This window comes from Dipodomys spectabilis, unplaced genomic scaffold, assembly GCF_019054845.1.
Source record: "Dipodomys spectabilis isolate Male_0828 unplaced genomic scaffold, ASM1905484v1 ptg000155l, whole genome shotgun sequence".
NCBI lineage: Eukaryota > Metazoa > Chordata > Mammalia > Rodentia > Heteromyidae > Dipodomys > Dipodomys spectabilis.
Window position 1 is genome coordinate 4,840,085 of NW_024870832.1, and position 20,625 is coordinate 4,860,709.

At 41.1% G+C, this 20,625-nt stretch overlaps 1 protein-coding gene across 1 annotated transcript; it reads left to right on the plus strand.

Annotated features, from left to right (window-relative positions):
• Window positions 1-389: 389 nt before the first annotated feature.
• On the plus strand, window positions 390-1,528 carry LOC122118569 (zinc finger protein 2 homolog). The gene is given in 2 exon segments (XM_042692411.1): window positions 390-1,415; window positions 1,418-1,528. Coding segments are annotated over 2 exon segments (1,137 nt in total).
• The last annotated feature ends 19,097 nt before the right edge of the window (window positions 1,529-20,625 follow it).

The following is a 20,625-nucleotide window of genomic DNA, read 5'->3' on the forward strand; positions in this document are numbered from 1 at the left end:
TACTACATTGCAGAGAAATGTATATATTCTGCATAAAGCAATGATTTGATATTTGAAAATCTAGTAACAAAATGTGAGGAAATATCGTTATCGTAAGGAATTTGTGGGTCTCATTTATGTTTTTGTCTATTTTTCTATTATTCATTTTAGATGTCCCAGAAATGGAGGATGTGAATAGCACCTGTCAGGAAAGTCACAATAAATATCTCTCTGAAGTAGCAGTCATGAATAGTAACCCAGGGGAGGAAAAAGTGAGACTTATAAAAAGTTTTCATTTGAGCTCCATACAGAAGTCAGAACTGATTAAGAATAATGGGAACTCCTTAGGGATGAGGATAGAAAAGGTCACTGGGTGTCAGAAAATGGGTGTTTTCAGTGAACCTGGTAAGATGTGTGCTGCCTATAGTCCTCATGTGTCTTCTGTAATTGAAGAATATAAACACTGTGAAAAGTCTTTCACTGAGAAGACACACACTCTTGTCCCTCAGAGAACACACACAAGAGAGAAACCTCATGAATGTAACGTGTGTCGAAAGTCTTTCACCAAGAAATCAAAGCTTACTGTCCACCAGAGAACACACACAAAAGAGAAACCTTTTCAATGCAACATTTGTGGAAAATCTTTCACCTGCAAGGCATATCTTACTAGACACCAGAGAACACACACTGGAAAGAAAATTTATGAATGTAACTCATGTGGAAAGTCCTTCTCCTGGAAGTCAACTCTCACTGTCCATCAGATAACACACACAGGAAAGAAACCTTTTGAATGTAACGTGTGTGGAAAGTCTTTTACCAAGAAATCAAAGCTTACTGTCCACTACAGAACACACACAGGAGAGAGACCTTATGAATGTAACCTGTGTGGAAAGTGTTTCACCCAGAAATCAAATCTTACTGTCCACCAGAGAACACACACAAAAGAGAAACCTTTTGAATGTAAGATTTGCGGAAAGTTTTTCACCCACAAGGAATATCTTTCTACCCACCAGAGAACACACACAGGAGAGAAAATTTATGAATGTAACTTGTGTGGAAAGTCCTTTACCTGGAAGTCAACCCTCACTGTCCATCAGATTACACACACAGGAAAGAAACCTTATGAATGTAATGTGTGTGGAAAGTCTTTCACCAAGAAATCAAAGCTTACTGTTCACCAGAGTACACACACAAAAGAGTATCCTTTTGAATGTAACATTTGTGGAAATTCTTTCACCTGCAAGGCATATCTTACTTGCCACCAGAGAATACACACAGGAGAGAAACTTCATGAATGTAATGTGTGTGGAAAATCTTTCACCCAAAAGGGTAACCTTACTGCCCACCACAGAACACACACAGGAGAGAGACCTTATGAATGCAACCTGTGTGGAAAGTGTTTCATCCAGAAATCAAAGCTTACTTGCCACCAGAGAACACACACACTGGAGAGAAACCTTATAAATGTAACACGTATGGAAAGTCTTTCACCAAGAAGTCATACCTTACTTGCCACCAGACAACACACACAAGAGAGAAACCTTATTAATGTAACATGTGTGGAAAGGCTTTCACCTGGAAGTAAAACTTCACTCTCCATCAGAAAACACACATGAAAGAAACCTTATGAATGTCATATGTGTGGAAAGATTTTCAGCTAGAAGCTACACCTTACTGTCCACCAGAGAGCACACACAGGAGAGAAATTTTATGAATGTAACCTATGTGGAAATTCTTTCACCCAGAACATACACCTTTCTGTCCATCAGAATAAAACCCACCAGAGAGAAATGTTATGTATGTAGTAGGCATGGAAATTCTTTCATCTGGAAGGCAAAACTTAACATCCATCACAGAACACAAGGAGAGAAACCTTATGAATGCAACCAGTGTGGAAAGACCTGGAGTTCACAGCTTAACACACATAAGTTGATTCACACAAATGAAATAACTTAGGATTGTACCAAATGGGGAAAGTCTTAGATCTTTAAGAAAATTGAAATTGCAATACAGAACCAATACGGGATAGAGACCTTATGATACAGCTGATGTGGAGTCCTCCAACTACAAGACACAGCTCAGAGTATATCACAGAACACCCAAAACACACAGAAACACAGACACATACTCTCACACACAAAGAGGAGAGAAATCATATGTAGGAAAAAATGGAAAGGTTTTCAAGAAAAAGTCCTAACTCAGTTTCCATCAGAGAACAGACACAGATGAGAAAATACAAATATATCAAATGTGGAAAGTCCTTTACTAAGTATTCATAGATCCAAGTTCATATAACACCCAGCAGAGAAATCTTAAAAATATTACAAATGTGGAAGGTCTTTGACCTGAAAGGAATATCTCAGTGTTCATGAGAGAACTGACTCACATAGGAGAAAAGAAAGTAGTGCATAGAACATATATGAAATGACTTTCAATCAGAACTGAGTCCTCATCATATGTGAGATCATACACAGGAGAGAAATTATGAGTATAGAAAACATTTTGCCAGAAGTCTTATCTGTACAGGTATCAGAGACCTGGACACATGACAGAATTTCTGTAAATATAAACATGAGAGGAAGTCTTTCAACCAGAAGCCAACCTTCAGCAATTATTAAAATATTCACCCAGGAAAGAAACCCAATGTAGGAAAATCTTTGTCAGAAAACCTCTGTAAATTATACAGAGAAATTCTTCATGGCAGAGTTAAGTTAGGGGTGATGGGAAGCCATTCTTCACTCTTCAGCTCTCTTTGAGCCAACATTTGTCATTATGTTGAGTGGGGATGGTGTCCTTCCATATTATCCAAAGCATGTAGAAACAACCAGTCTCGACAAATCATTAAGAAATTGAAATAATTCACTTGTGTCTTTTATACTAAGGAATGGTGTGTCAATGTAATTTGATAAACTCTTCTTAGAAATATGAGTTCTAGCCCTTTGGGACTGGGTTCAGATTATCTCCAACATGCTTATGGGAACAATAGATGAGTAAATACTGTTATGAACATGAGAACAACCATATTTCTACTGCTCCCTTAAATCTCCCTCTGTATGTGTGATCCATGCGTTATAGTACAATTTTTTTTTTTTTGTCGGTAGTGGGGCTTGAACTCTGGGCTTGGGCGCTGTCCCTCAGCTCTTCAGCTCAAGGCGAGCGCTCTACCACTTGAGCTACAGTGCCACTTCTGGTTTTCTGGTGGTTTATTGGAGATAGGAGTCACATGGTCTCTCCTGCCTGGGGTGGCTTTGAACCACGATCCTCAGATCTCAGCCTCCTGAGTAGCTAGGATTACAGGCGTGAGCCACCAGAGCCTGGCTCAGTTCAGTTTTTGAATGGAAGATCTAAAGGAAGATATTAGTCCTTATTGCAGTACATAAATAGTAGTAATGTCTTTCTCAGAGGGGTAACAATGCTCAAAAGGAAATGTATTCATGACCTAACTCATAATGGTATAACCAATCTGTACAGTATGTTTACAATAAAATATATATTTAAAAATATGATAGATTAATAAAGACGAGAATCTGCATTGTGCCTTGGGGGAGAACCCCAAAGTGTCTTCAGTGCTTGCTCTTTTCTTTAATTAATCATTGGTGATGAGCAACTTGTGATTGATTCACTCTTAGAATATTTAGTTGTTCTGCTGAGCAAGCTATTACAAAACACCAGTGTGGATGATGTGTCGCACCTGTGTTATCTCATAGAGGGCCAAAGTGGATAGGATATTAGGGGAAATAATTGAGCACACAAAGATATTGATCAACCTCTCACAAAAATTGAAGTTAACAAAAAAATAAAACCATCTGCTGCCGCGGACCGGATTCTGTCGGGACGACGGAGGATACCTTGGGGAGGAACCTGGAATAGGATGGGGAGATGGCAAACAGACAACTCACAAACATTAGGAGTGGATGCTGAGTGCTGAGTGCGATTTAATGCAGAGGATAACAAACTTTTATAGCAAAAAGTCTCCATAAGAAAGGGCAAAAGGTTACATAATCTTGCTGCAGGGCTTCATTCTTGTGCGGTCACCAGCTGGTCGCCTGAAAGGGCAAAAGTTTACACAACCTTGCTGTAGGGCTTCTTTCTTGGGTGGTCACCAGCTGGTTGCCTGAAAGGCACTTGTTTCCGGCTTATCTCTAAGAAATATAATGGGTTTCGATGTTTTGTCTTCAACTAACCATTACCTTATTTCTATAGAGGCCTTAACTGTCCCATAAGATCTTTCCTGTTCTTTCCTCAATAGCAAGGTCACCGAGGCCTAGATCTAGCAAGTCTCTTAGTAAATGAAAGAGAGTAACAGGAAGTTCTTTCTCCTAAGTAGTTATCTCAGCAATTGCCATACATTCCTTCTGTTCTAGCCGCGCCTACAGCTTCTTGTAAATCTCTTACAAACAATTCCTTCTGCTGAAGTGACTTTGTGAAACCCCCAATACTTTTATATTTGCTTATGACTTGTCTACTAGCCTCCATAAGAGGGGTTTCAGGGTAGCACTTAACTCTGGTGAGTTAGTCATATTTTTTAAGGCACTCATCAGATATTGGAGTCGTCAACACTCTTAAGAAAGAGCTTTGAATAAGGGAACGTTGACAATGAGTAAGTACAATGAACAGCAGAAACAGTAAAAGATTAATAGGCACTCTTATGAGGAAAAGAAAGGCAGAAACACATCTTTCCGAGGGGCTTGCCAGCCTTTTTCCAGGAGTAGGCCTCTTAGAAGCCCGATTCTCCAAGGTAGACTTCGGTGAAGTCCCAAAACTTGGAGATAGGTTTCTGTAAAGCCCCATTCTCTGAGGTAGACTTCGGTGAAGTCCCAGAACTCAGAGATAGGTCTCTGAAGCCCCTATCTTGTTCTGATAGATGGTTTCCCATGCTAAGCAGACTCCACTGGAGTCGGCGTGGCAATCTGCCACTTGAGTTACAGCATCACTAATAGGCCCTGAGAGGAAGGAAGGAAAGAAGGAAGGATAGAAAGAAGGAAAGAAAGAAGGAAGGAAGGAAGGCAGGAAGGAGTGATGTGAGAGAGGGAAAGAGGAAGGGGAGGAATGAAGAAGAAGGAAGAAATAAACTATTCAAAAGAAGAAGGTTTAGTTTTTGGTGAATGTGAGAATTATTGTTTCAGAGGTGGGGCTCAAGCAAAATGGCTTTTACAAAAGTTAATTCTTGAACTGTTTACAAAATTATAAGGAGGCTGTAACATTTTATAAATTGACTTAATATTTCAAGAATATTAAGTAAGGAGGTCAGGTGTGGCTGGTGCCCTATTGGGCACATGGTGGATGGTGGGGTCTGGCATCTTGTCTTCATGCAGGGGCAAGGAATACCTCCTTCATCACTTGCCACACAACTGATAAGTGTGGCTGATTCCCTGGAAGCAGGGGTGAGAATTTGGTTGATATGTTACTCAATCTCTTAGTCCACTGACTGGGATTGGAATTTCCTGTGGACCTGCCTCCTGCTTAGGCCCTATTTAGGCTGGACCAGCAGTGGCACTAGATGCTATGGTACATGTCTCTGTGATCATGTCCTGTGTCCTGTCTCCTGGCTTGTCTCTGGTCATCATAGTGTGCCAATTCAGCACTCTTTTCCTGCTGATTGGTTTCTGGGTGTTGTTTTAATTCTTTTTTTTTTTCCTTTCTGTCCTGTTAGCAAGCTGTCTATTTTTGGACTGCAAGTCCTTGTTACAACAGGCTGCTTGCAGACTGCTAGCTGTGTAATAAACACTGCAGTATTCCATCTTCCATAATGTGGCTTCCAACAAATGTACTGTCTTCTTTTACAGAAACACAAAGGTTGACCTAAATTTAGAATTTCTAGAGCCAAGATAGATGCCACTGTATAGTTATGTAATTAAAGATATCCATGAGGCATTCAGAAAAAATGTCTGTTACATCAGAAAGTGCTTAATTAGTAAACCAAGACCAAGACTCCAGATCCTATATAAGCCAGTCATTCTACATATGTCTGAAAGACCCCCAGACCGGGTGGGGTGCCTTTCAATCTAGAGAGACCCTTTCCCAAGGAACAACGAGACCACTTGAGCGGATGCAAACAGCAAGAGGTTTATTTGGGCATGCCTAGGCTCCCCAGTGCACACGACCTCGAGATCCACAAGGTTCGGGTCGGTGGCTGGGGGCCTGTTTGGATACACGGGTACCCGGGGCGACAAAGTCTATCGGGAGACTTGCGCGCCGGGGCACATGAGAGCACCCTCTTTTATGGGCAGCTGGAAGCAGGGTTACAGAAGCGAGATGCATGGTTACAGGGTGTTGACTGGCTAATTTTGAGTCATGTTTAGGGTGGGGATTGGTAGGGTTGAGTCAGGCGAACGGGTTAGGCAAGGTCCACTTAGGGGTTAGCGGTGGGGCTTTCCACAGGCAGTTGAGTTAGCGTGTCTGTACTCGCCCTTTAATTGTTAACTCAGAGACTTTTTGTTCCCTATTCCCGGTTTATCGGTTTAACCACAACATCCTGCCTCGCCCTCTTTGGTGGAGGCTTAGTTTCGCGGAAGGGGGGGTTGGTCAGCAAGTTCTCTGGGGGACCTAGTGGCAGAACATATACTAGGGTCTTTCATTCCCCCATTTTCTTTTTGCCTGAATGAAATCCTTCATTCAACCGGGGCTTCCTCTGTTGTTTTAAGTTGATGGTATTGTTGGGTTAGCACCAGGGCCTGTACCACTGATAGGCGGTCTTTTATAAATTGTATCAAGCGGCTTACAATGCAAGGGCCTAAGGTAAGAATTAGTACTAACAGTATTAGTGGTCCCATCAGGGAGGATAACAGGGGGTAGTGAACCATGGGGACTTGTTCCATAATCCTTCGTACCAGCTCTGTTGGGATGTCAATTCTCGCTGTCATCAGGGTGGTAGGTGATACGGGGCCAAATTTGCAGGAGTACGTAGAACAGCCTTAAGGCACCACCGTGATGCAGAAGCTTGCTAGATTTTAAGGCTAAGAGTATTACCTCCATTGATAACACACTCAGGTTATTACCGTACCAGAGCCAAACTAGGCTGTGACCATAGAGTGGATTTCCAGTCACTATGCACTGAAGTGCCTAAGACAAGTAAGCCAGTGATATCCTTGTCCCCAATATCCACTGTGGGAAGAGAGGGTTTCTGGATATCACCCAAAAGAATGTCCCACAAGATTTTAGATTTAGCAGCAGTCAACCAGGAAGCAGACTCAGGTGATAGAATCAGGCAGGAGTTTCTCCAGGTGGCTGTCAGGCTGTCATTGAACTTTGCCCATTAGGGTATGCAGCAGCAGCAGCAGCAGCAGCCGGGTCTCTCAGTGGCTCCAAGGGACTGTCACACCTCATGCTGGGCTGTGAATTCCTACACAGATTTTTGTAGACACAGAAGGCTCAGAAGGCTTAGTCTTGTAACCATCTCTGACAGATGCAGTCTCCACACCTTGCATATCAACAACTGTTAGCACTATTTTTTTATGCCTTTAAAAAAAAATTATTTTATCTATTTTGCCTCATTTTTCCAAAACTGACTCTGGACCCTTGATTTTAAAATGGGGGTAGAAGGGCGAAGGTCAATCTTCTGTAACTTCTTCAAGCTGACTTCAGGGGCGTTGATCTTACCTAGCCAGGAACCTATAACCTTAGCCTATTTTATAAAGAGGCCATCAGGGTTAGATGTCATTAAGAACAATATTTAACATTTGACAACTGTACAGACCTTTTCTCCGGCTACAGCAGTGTAGCTTGTTTAGCACTCTGGTTTGCAAAAGCATCTTCCTAGATGGCTTAGGAATGTGATCTCAACAATGCCTAAGATGCCTAAGTTACCTTTGCAGGCCTTTAGACAGATATCAATAGAAACACACTCAGGTTTGCAAACTTTTTCCTGAGCAGATGAACTTCATGTAACTAGTGTCAGCTCAATTAGAGCTGCCAATTAGAGCTTTTTGGCACATGAAGGGGTTGAGATTTAAACTATCCCCCACATTTTATAACATTAGCTTTTTACTATCACAGAGGACTGGCAAGTTCCTGTCCCTTACAAGGTAGTCATGAACATTAGGCATGCTTCCAAACTATCTTCCTATGACCTCCCGGCTCTGACCAGTTTTGAAGGGCCACGCACAAATGACACTAGGATCTGACATTTCTGCCATCCAAGCAGTGGCTTACTGCCTCTGGATGCTCCTCCATTGCTTTTGTCCCAGGAGTGTCTTCTCCACATTGGGATAAATGCCTCATTGGCATTTCCCTTTAGCTGGTTGCTGAACTCGAACTCAGGGCCTGAGCACTGTCCCTCAGCTCTACAGCTCAAGGCTAGCACTCTGCCACTTTGAGTCCCAGACTCGGGGCTTGAATGCTGTCCCCTAACTCTTCAGTCCAGGGCTAGTACTCTGCCACTATGAGTCTCGAGCTTGGGGCTTGAGTACTGTCCCCTGACTCTTTAGTCCAGGGCTAGTACTCTGCTGGCTGAATAGAGGTGACAGTCTCACAGGGACCTTTTTCTGCCCGGGCTGGCTTCGAACCAGTTTGCAGATCAATGAGTCTTATAAAAGGCCGCTTTACTCCAATTAAAAGCAACAAGGTGGTCAACATAGAAGTAGCTTTTAAGCATGCTCTTACCTGAAACTTATTAAGAGTCAAAGTTACATCTGACAAACTTGTAAGAATCCTCTGTGCTTTGCTCTGGGCTTGCTGGAAACTTAAAAAACCTATAAGAGCAAGCTAGAATAGCAATTATTTTGGTAATTTTAATTTTTTCCTTTGTGCACATTGAGGCCAATGTTAAGAACAATTTTACATTTAAACTTTATATCTCAAAATCCATTTTTTTTTTAAAATCTCCCACTAATCTTTTTTTTTTTTTTAATATACTTTAGTTTTTATTTGCATTTAAAAAAACCTCTTAAAATCTTGAGGCCAAGTGTCACTCATTGTCTCTTGGCTGCTTGTTTTTACACATTAAAACTTTTAAACTTAAATGACAATTTTAACCATCATGTTTTCAGTGTCTGACTGCAGAGAAAAGAGAGAACAAAGATGGGCCGTTCGGCCCCTTCTATGGAATGGGCACACCCAATCTGACTCTTTAGGGTTAGATGAACTGCGCTTGTGCCAGCTTACCCTCTTTCACCCTGCGTGGACTCCTCCCAGGGCTTGTCCACCATGCATGGCCAGCTGAACTGCACTTCTGCTTGTTTACCCCTTACCCCTAAAGATAGGTCTTCTGTTGGTTTCTAAGTTTTTTTCCATCTCTTCTCTTGGTTCTCGAATGAAATACAGTTTTAGACAGACAGAACAGGTCACATCTTTGACAGTGTTAAACTAACCTTTACATTTAAATTTTTAATATTTATCTCCAAATTTTAGCCAAGGGACTTAGATCCCAAACTGCCAATGCATTTTGTTAAGCCAGATAATTTGATTACAGTATAAACAGTCTTATGCATTTTAAAACAGTCTTTTAAAATACAGCCATTTAAAACAATGTGAACATTTTTTTTTTAAATTTTTGGTAATGTCCAAACCTCATAACCTTTTGAATTTGTAAACTTAAACTCACCCAATTGTTACAGCATGCTGACAATTTTTATCTTTGAACATGTTCACAGACACACACAAAGCAATCACACAGATCTTAAAGCGCGCAAAAATCACAATCAGTCGTACATACACCTTTTAAAGTTTTTAAACAAAAATTTAAGACAGTATTTCTTTTTAACTAGGTACCTTTGTTGGGCTTTATTTTCCCAGAGCTTGCTTATCTAGCAAGGCAATTCACTAATTAGTCTTTTGAATCCCTTCTGTAGGAGGAGGGCTGGGGGAGGGGATCACCTAAAACTAAACTGTCCAGATTTTTTTTTTTTAATCCAATTTTAGACAAGAGCACTTTACAAATTGTTACATTGTCAGGACTAGCTGAAAAAGTCCAAACCAGGCACACAGCCTTTTACACCCTCCCTGCTGGCAGCCTGCACAAGGAGAAAATGCAGCCTGAGGCTTGAAGGGAACCAAACTAGCCCAGTAACCTTCCATGCCTCACAGGGAGGGTGGGCGTAGCAGGTCTGTGACCCAGCCCAGCTGGAACTTTTATTCCCCCAGAGATGTTTAACTAAATAACAAAAACACAGATAAACACAAAAACCAAGGATCCACATTTAAAACTGGTACCAATTCTAAAACAGAACTAGACAAGAACTGAAGGCTGAGTTGGGGACTAATGAGCCCCAGTTTATCCCTACTGGAACTCTGTGCTGTTCTCACTCAGCAAGCTGAATCCAGAGTCTGCTGATTGAGCCGGCCACACTCACCCAGAACTTCCCTACCCCAGAAAACATAAAACACACACACTGAAGTTAACAATACAACCAAGTGGCCACAAAGACAAAATCAAGTCTCAGTGAATGGGGCGACATCTCACCACCATTCACTTACCAGGGGACTCAAACCCCCTATTTACCTCCGGAGGATTTTTTTTTTTTTTTCAGACGTTGACCCAGGGGCCTTCCAAGGCGGAGGAGAATTCCCAGTCATCTGGGGCAAGGGAAAAGAAAAATCCCTAGCGGCCGTCCCCTCAGACTGGCAGGTTCTCCCCCACGCTCAGACCCCCTGAGCCAAGGCCCAAGGCTGAGATCTAACTGGGGCCACTCACAGGTGGTCAGTGGCAATTTCATAATTGACAAACAAGCAAGTTCCTAAAACCTGACAATCTAGGCTCGGGCTGTAACTTGAACATCCTTCCAGTGCTGTAAAGTAAGGCTAAGGGGGGGTTGTGACAGTTTGTCCCATAGTGAATCTCAAAGCAGACACAAACAGAATAAAACAAACACAGACTACACTTATTTTTCGCTGCGCGGTTTCGGCAGCAAACCGAAAGTAGAAATCAAATGGAGACTGTGTTGAGAGTCCGGATCTCTCGTCTCCCAAATGAACCACGCGTCCAAAAGGACCGGGTTCCAGAAAACAAATGGGCCACTTTTTCAGACCCCAAACACCTCCAGGACGTCTCCTGGGGGCTGCGGTCGGGAGTACGAGCCCGTCAGCTCCTCCTCGGGTCCGCCAAAGTCAAACGAGCACGGCCGACTCACAAAATCGCAAGCGCACAGCAATTGACCACACAACTTAGTTACAGACAACACGCAGACAACACACAGACGCTGGCCAGCTTACCTCCCGGAAATGGGTCGGTGGTCCCTGGGTGGGGGGTCTCTATCCCAGACGAGTCCCCAGATGAAAGACCCCCAGACCGGGTGGGGTGCCTTTCAATCTAGAGAGACCCTTTCCCAAGGAACAACGAGACCACTTGAGCGGATGCAAACAGCAAGAGGTTTATTTGGGCATGCCTAGGCTCCCCAGTGCACACGACCTCGAGATCCACAAGGTTCGGGTCGGTGGCTGGGGGCCTGTTTGGATACATGGGTACCCGGGGCGACAAAGTCTATCGGGAGACTTGCGCGCCGGGGCACATGAGAGCACCCTCTTTTATGGGCAGCTGGAAGCAGGGTTACAGAAGCGAGATGCATGGTTACAGGGTGTTGACTGGCTAATTTTGAGTCATGTTTAGGGTGGGGATTGGTAGGGTTGAGTCAGGCGAACGGGTTAGGCAAGGTCCACTTAGGGGTTAGCGGTGGGGCTTTCCACAGGCAGTTGAGTTAGCGTGTCTGTACTCGCCCTTTAATTGTTAACTCAGAGACTTTTTGTTCCCTATTCCCGGTTTATCGGTTTAACCACAACATCCTGCCTCGCCCTCTTTGGTGGAGGCTTAGTTTCGCGGAAGGGGGGGTTGGTCAGCAAGTTCTCTGGGGGACCTAGTGGCAGAACATATACTAGGGTCTTTCATGTCCACAGCTGTTTTGTTACATGAAGGGCTCTATTTTCACACTTTCATGAAGAAATGTTTTTGTGCCAATATGAGGTCTTCAACTCAGGAACTGAGTTGAAGCCAACGAGAGCTCCTAGGAATCTAAAAAGCTAGGAATCAAAGCATGAGCCCTGTGGGCTGTTCTGAAGAAATCTCTCTCTGCGAATAAGAGGTTTCATTTAGTGCTTCACCTCAGGCTTCCTGTGCCTTCAACAATTTTAATTGTTCAAAGAGAATCCTTAAATCCTGGCCAGGATTCCATTTACAAGATAAGGACAGTGGACTTCACATTGCCAGATTTAGCTAGGTTGGTAGCTTACCCCCTCCCCTCACACTGTTCACCCATCTGCTTATCTACTGAGGCCTAGTAAAGAAGAAAAAATAGGGGAATTAGGAAGCCCTTGGCCTTTCTACTTGTACCATACACACACACATACACAAACACAGCTATTTGGATATAGTTCATTCTCCCATTTTTACAACTGGATGCTTTCCGATAAAGGATGGTTCATGGACCAGAGTCCCTTCTACCTAGGCCTGTCATATAGCTGTCATTAAAACTCATGAACCAACATACCACATTCAAAGTAGCCCTGATGATAACATTTTATTTTTGATTTTATCACTTTTGTTATTATCATTTGGCTAATAGTTTTCCTTGAGCTCAAAATTTAAGGGACTTGCTGCTCACTGAATTGGTAAAATACCTTTTCCTTCTTTTAGTTTAAAATCAGAAATTAAAAATGAGCAATTACAGTCCCTCGTGTGGAATCTTAGCTACTCAGGAAGCTGAAAGTACAAAGGTAGTATTTGTAGGCCATCCCATGCAAAAGCTTCATGAAAATGGTATCTTAGCCAAGAAAAGGATGGATCTGGTCATATGTGCCTATCTTGTTTGCTACTTGTGATATGTAATTATTACAATTAGTGTGTTGAAAGGCCTAGACAAAGAAACAAGACCCTAAGGTGCAAAATGAGTGATACAAAAGGGCATCTGGTATAGAAGGTAAAGGAAGCCTCACAAATTTTTGCCTCTGAATTCAACCTGAGGACCACTAATATGATCTGTGAAAACAATGCATTCTTCCAAATATTTAGTGGAAGAATTTGGATGTGGTTTACAGAATGATAGGTAAACAGTCCTTTACTGAGATTACAAAAGGACCTTTGCATATGTCTATATGATGTTATGAATTTTATATCCTATTCTGTGGAAACCATGAGTCCTGCTTGGATCAAGTAGTTAAGATCTCCTGATCTAACGGGGCACTGGTGCTTCACATCAGAATTCTTAGTTGCTCAAGAATATGAGGTTTAAAATCACAATTGAAAGGCCAACTAGGTAGTAAAGGCTGTGAGACTGTTATTGCCAATTATCATGAAATTTCCCACAATTAGTGCTGTGAATCATGCTGATAGGTTGTCATCACATTTGTTCCTTTATTACAAAATCTCAGGGACAGTACCCAGACCCTGAGTAGAAAGAACTCCAAGGCCAGGGAAGATATTTTGTAAAAATGGGTTCTTTGGCCTTCATGCAGGAAAGTTTCCAATCCTATAGAAACCTAAAATACTCCATAGGATATAGTCATTGTCCCTCAATTGAAGTTGATATTGAAATGTCTTATAAGCGTGGGTAATGATAAATTGTCACAAATAATTTGATACCTTTTGTCATGTGAATGCACATGCACATACCTTTATGTTTCTGACTAGTTCATAGTTCCTTGCAGAGGTTCAAGTTACTATGTAGGACAATGTGGTCCACATCTGTAAGGTGTGGAATTAGACATTCGAAGAGAGATCTCAACATCTAAACTGTGGCCAAATATTTCAGTATACTTGAAACAGGATCATAAGAAAAGGGGTCAAGTAGTGATCATATAAGATCCCAGAATACCAATATATTTGAATGAGAAGACAATGGTGTTCTACTGTGTGCACACAAATGTAAGAGAAATACTCTTTTCAGTCTGTTCTGTCGAGATGTGCAGAAGCACTTTTGCTGTTCTTCCCTTATGGACTGCAATTTATTTCAAGGCCACTCCCAGGAGTGAATGACAGGATATTTAGTTTCAGCTCATTCTAAAAGCTCCTATGTCCTGAGAAGAGAAGTGGTGAACCATGACTTGGCTACATATCCACCTTAGACCTAATCAATAAGAGTGGGTTACGTTACATAATTTTTCAGAATGTCAACGGTCCTACCACAAGGTTCATCCTGTAGCAATATCCAAAGTTAGGCTTTAGAAAATTCTGCCTTTGTTCAAAGATTTCAACTCTAATTAGATTATTTTCAATAACCATTCATTGAATGTTACTGGATAAAGTATACAAACATAGTCATATCTATGTTACAGAACATTGTGATATCATCAGCAGGGGCAGTTCATACGAGCCAAAGTCATGACCCTGAAGAGTCTGCTCTCCAGAGATCTAAGTATTTAACCAAAACCCTCCAGTTCCCAAGCAATCGTGACCCCAATGAGAGAGCAGGATGTTAGATGAATCCTTGTTTCTTCTTGAGGTTAACCTGGAATGATGCACTTCAGAATGACTGGAAAGGACAGAAGCTGGGATACTGAACACAGTGGGTACTGAACAAGGCTATCATAGGATTTTCATTAGAACCTCAGGGACCACCCAAGGCCTCCTTCCATTACCTTGAGCATTTATATCTTTATTGTTGTCCACCTCTAGGCCATTTTTCCTCCCATAATTAGCATAGTATTAGGTGTACATTTTTCTTGCTCCTTTGAGAAACATCTTACCCTAACCTCTCTTTTCTCTTTCCTCAATGAATTGTGAAGATCTTTTAAATATTTTTTTGTTCAGGTTTCTTGATCAGAAATATCCTTGTATGAAGTCCCTGTTATAGAGTTGTCAGTATTTTGAGAAGTACTAACAGCTAACCATCTTTTTTTCACTTGTCAATGGGGTCTGAGCAAAACCAAGCCAAATCTTTATATGTGCATTCTAACTTAAATGTTTGTTACCAAAATTTGATGTGGAGACTTCATCAGGTGTGTTGGAAATTGGCTGGGCTCATAGTCTAAGCCAGATCTCAAAATGGAAGGTACAGGAAAGAAAAGATTGGTGAGGAGCCAGCCGAGGAGAGGAGCACAGTGCCAAAGTCTTCAAGCAATATGCGAACCTGGCAAGCCCCTTGGGACAGGAGTAAGGAGCCCAGATCAGGGCCTGTGCTACCCATCAGTACACCACCAGCACCACATGGCAAATCTAGCATGGGACATGGTGTGCCCAGGTTTCAGGAGGGCTGACTGTTGACACAGGGACCTGTTAGTCAAGTTAAGCCAGTGGCCTAATGTAATTGTCTTGTCTTATGTACATGATACAATTGCTGTGGACAAGAAGAATTGGTAGTAAAACTATTGTCTGATGAACTAGTTAAAATTCTTCAGGATATTTGTGTGTGTGTGTGTGTGTGTGTGTGTGTGTCCTAAGAAGAAAACAAATTGAAAAGTAGTCAGAGAGAACTAAAATGACAGGAGTGTCAGACTTAAGTCCTCACCAAGATAGATCCATTACAATCACAACCAATAAATGAAAAGGAAAAGTTTCCCTCACTTATTTTTACCTACCTTGGCAAAGCCCATTGTGTTCAAAATAATAAGAACAGATATGTATGTGTTGATGCTTACTGTTGTACAACAGTAGTTTACAAGGGACAGCAGAGGCATAGAGTCTCTTCTGTGTGCGGCCCCTGCACTCACTGGAAAGGAGGACAGTAGTATTGAAAGGGAACGAAAGTTACTTGTAAGTTTGTCTTTCAAATTGCAGAGGAAGCATTGACTAAATGAGCAGACGTTTTGTTTTGCTGGTCCTTAGGCTTGACCTCAGAGGCCAGGTGCTGTCCCTGAGCTGCTTTTGCTAAAGGGTAGAATTCTACCACTAGAGCCACAGCACCACTTCCAGGTTTTTCTGTGCATGTGGAACTGAGGAATAGAACCCAGCTCCTCATTCTTGCAATGCAAGCACTGTACTGGTTTGCTACCTTGCCTGTCCTATAAGCCGACATTTTAGGTTAAAAGAAGAAAGAATAGGTTGGTATGGAGTATCCACCTTCCATGTGCAAGTCCCAAGGTTCAATCCCCCAAAGTGAAAGGAAGAAAGTAGAAAATGGAATGATATGAAGTATACAGATACAAGAACAAAGAAAAATAGAAGAACAAAGGCAATGAGCAAGCATTTAGGTTTTTGTTTGTTCATAATTGTTTCTTTTTTCTTTTGTTACCTGTGTGGTTTAAACTCAAGGAGGGCCTGCCATATTCCCTAAGCTTTTCACTAAAGGCTGGCATGCTACCACTTCCAGCCAGAATGTCACTTCTAGTTTTCTGGCATTTAATTGGTGATAAGTCACAATGAATTTTCTGCTGATGTGGTGCTGAGGAGTGGAACCCAGTGCCTCATGTTGCAAGGCAAGCACTCTACCACTGAGCCACACTCCCAGCCCTGTCTCCATTCTTAAAATAGTGTGGATGGGGCTGGCAATGTGGCTTAGTGATAAAGTGCTTGCCTACCATGCATGGAGCACTAAGCTTGATATCTCATTACCTAACAAACAAGAAAAACTACCAAACACTCCTAGAAGCACTGGTGCTGTAGCTCAAGTGGTAGAGTGGTAGCCTTCAGAATAATGAAATTCAGGAACAATTCCCACACCATGAGTTCAAGCCCCAGGAATGTCAAACAATAACAACAACATATGAGCAAATGAAAACAAAAAACCCATTGTGAGCAAGTTTCATTGATAAACACCACACACACACACACACACACACACACATTTTTTTTAAACCATATTCACCTCCTTTACTGTGTGTGCTCACCCACCGGGCTCCAAATGCTACCTACATTCATAGGAGAACTTATTCTATGTTTCTGTTGTATTTGCATTCTTAAAAAAATTATTGTGGGGGCTGGGAACGTGGTTCAGTGGTAGAGCACTTGCCTTGCATGCCTAAGGCCCTGGGTTCGATTTCTCTGCACCACATAAGCAAAAAGAAAATAAAAGGTGGAAAATGGCGCTGTGGCTCAAGTGGTAGAATGCTAGCCTTGATCTTAAGACCTGAAGGACAGTGCCCAGGCCCAGAGTTCAAGCCCTCTGACCAGACAACCCCCCCAAAAAAATATTGTAAAGGTGATATATACACATATACATCTGTACATACATACATATGTATGTTTCTAGATACATACATATGTACATATACATATGTATATACATACATATATACATATGTGTATATATATACATCTATATACATATATATACATATACACATCTATGTATATATACATATGTTTGTATATATGTATATATACATAGATGTATATATGTATGTCAAAGTTACATAAACCATGTATTGAATTCATTACTTGATTGATTACTCGATTGATTTCATTGATTTCATTACTTATTGAACAATATGCATTTTTGCACAATTCCAACCACTTTTGAAAAGCAGCATTTATTTCCATATAACCCAGTATAATATACCAATATTAGGTATTGATCTCATTGTCTGGGTGCTGTCCCTGACCATTTTATCTTAAGGCTCTATCACTGGAGCCATCTATCAATTTCTACCCCTGGAGTTTTAGGTGATTAATTGTAGATAAGAGTTTCATTGACTTTTCTGAAAGGGCTGGATGAAATCTCAATCCTCAGGTCTCAGGTTTACTACCAGGAGACACTTGTGTCCAGCACCTTTAAATATTATTATATGCACTATGTTATTTGTGGTATGTTTTTTCTTTTCATCATTTACGGGGCTTGATCTCTGGGCCTGGGCTCTGTCTCTCAGCTCTTCACCTCAAGAGTCCTAAAAAGAACTAAACATAGAATTATATAGGAATATGGTCCAGCATTTCTATTCTTGTGTGCAACAGCAGATAAAGCAGGGAGTACAACAAATGCTTAGAGAATCACTTCTCAACATCTACTCACAATAAGCAAAACATTGAAGCATGGAAAACCATAAATATATTCAAAGGAGAAAACTTTACTACATTTTATGGCAGGGATGAACTTTAAGTAAAATAAGCTAAATAAAACAGATCAGTCATAAAGGAACAGCCATAGTATAATCTCCTTTACTGAGCTTCCAGGGATCAACAAACTTGTGGAGCCCAAATGTAGGATGATTCCAGAGACTGGGATAGAGAGGAACAGGAGCTGCCTATTAAATGATCAAATAGCTTCACAGATGGAAGATGAAAAGTGTTGTAGATGAATGGGTGGAATGGCCTCACAACAGTGTGACCCAGTGTTTTATCAATGAACTGTACACATAAGAATGGCTAATGTAGCCACACACAGTCTGAAACACAACTATTCTCCCTAGACTTGGGAAACTCAAGAAAGATTAGTTGCAAGCCTAGAAGATGAAGAGATTGCTGAAGGTGGGTGGGGGAGTATAGTTGAGGAGATGAGTGGGCTGGGATGGTAGGGGAAAAATAAAAAGGAGGAGGCAACAATGCTTAATAAGAAATGTACTCATTACCTTGCTCATGTAAGTGTAACCCCTCTGTATAGTATTTTCACAATAAATAAACTTATTTAACAAAAAAGAGCTTGCTGCACTACATAGCAAGACCTGTCATCAAAGGGCACATGGAAAAATCAATTTTGGATTCTGTGAAGACATATGGGTGACAAACATATCTATTTTACCTACTAAAATAACAAACACACAAAGTGTTTGAACACATGCTCAAACAGTGTTTAGTTGGAAATACACACTACAAATAGCATTAATAACAAACACACATGGACAAAAATACAAATTATTATAATTTGTGTAGGTTTTGCAGATGATTTCACTGACTATGTTTCAAATGTGTCACATATTCCTGAACTATTTCTTCCACTAGATTCCAAAGGATACATCGCCACACATGCTATTTAGTATTGATGTTCCTGAGATTAAAGTTTACTACTTAGCAAATGTATGTCAGATTTTTCCATTAGTGATATTTCAAATATGAAAACTATAGTCAGTGTATTGTTTATTTTCACAACCAGCTTCTATCTTATAATGTCAGTGAAAGCAAATATGCAAGCAGAGCAAGAAGAAAAAGGAAAACTGCAGGAACCACATCAAATGAGGTTAAGCCAGAGAAAGATAATAGAATCTGGGAAACTCAAATTATTTTATGTTTAGCAACAATTTTCCTGTATAAAGAGTGAGAAAAATGTCAATTTTAAGAGCCACGTCACCAAAAGAAAACTGATCAGTAAGAAAATCTACTTCCCAGATAAACCATTTGAAGGAAAGTAAAATTAAGAGAAAAATGGAGGAAAGAGAAGCTGAGAGAATGAAAGAGAAAAAGAAACAGAGAGAAAAATAGACTATGTGAGAAGAAAGAGAGAAACAAAGCTAGTGAAGCCACATGGTTGTGGCTCATGCATGTAATCCTAGCTACTCAGGTGGCGGAGATCTGAGCAGAGAAGTTCAAAGACAGCCCAGGCAGAACCATCTGTGAGACTCTTATCTCCAATTAACCACTAGAAAACTGGAAGTGGTGATGTGGCACCAGCGGTAGGGTACTAGCCTTGAGCTGCAGAGTTTAAGTATAGTACCTAGGCCCAGAGTTCCAGACCTACGACTGAAAAAAAAAAAAAAGAAAGAAGGGATGGTAAAGGGAAACAAAGGAGGAGGCAACAATGTGTGATAAGAAATGGACTCACTATCTTGACCATGTAATTGTAACCTCTCTGTATGCTATTTTCACAATAAATAAATGTAATGCAAAAGAAAGAAAGAAAGCTTATAAACATGAAAAATAGAATGAATTGGGAAAATAGGTAAGAGAACTCCTATGAGAGCACCATAGAGAAAAACAGAGATTTCTATGAATACCATCAAACTCAGCCTAAGTTTCAAGTAAAACAAAGACCACAAAACAGTCCAAGAGTATTTACAGAGATTAATTGAAGTACTTAAAGCTCACTCAGTCCTGTAGAATATTTGAAGTTATGTTTGACCACACTATTTCAGCAAATCTAGTAAAATTTCATTAGGATAATTTACTATTCCATATGAGGATGTGATGTCTGAGCAGTTGCTAGCCATCCTTCACCTTCCATGAGAAGTCATCTCCTAGGTGTCACTGAATCACATAATTAGTGGGACAACTTTCTCTCACACTAGAAAATGTAGAAACAAAGAAGCATATCTGCACTTAACTTGGAATGTCAGATTTTATAATCTGCTAAATCTCCAAGCCATCTTTAGCTTTTTTTTTTTTTGGTCAGTCGTGGGGCTTGAACTCTGGGCTTGGCGCTGTCCCTGTGCTCTTCAGCTCAAGGTGAGTGCTCTACCACTTGAGCCACAGCGCCACTTCCCATTTTCTAGTGGATTATTGGATATAAGAGTCTCACAGACTTTCCTGCCCAGGCTGGCTCTGAACCCTGATCCTCAGCTCTCACCTCCTGAGTAGCTAGGATTACAGGTGTCAGCCACAGGCGCCTGGCTACATCATTAGCATTTTTAGAAACATGTTCCTGAAACTGAATCTTTTTTTTTTTTTTCTTTCCTTCAATCTTGGCGCCCTTTGGTTCACAAAATGCAATGTCAAACAAAGTGAGAAATAAAAGAATCTCACTAGAGATCCTCTCATTCTTTCTTGCTGATGAAAATGAATAAAGATTCTGGAACCATGGCTGACTATAGAGTGCAGAGCTGTACTTCAGAGCACTTCCAGCAGCAAGGGAAAAGCAAAGTAACCTGAATTTGCAAAATAAAAACACCAACAGTGGGCAAGGAGGGACTGGTGCCTCT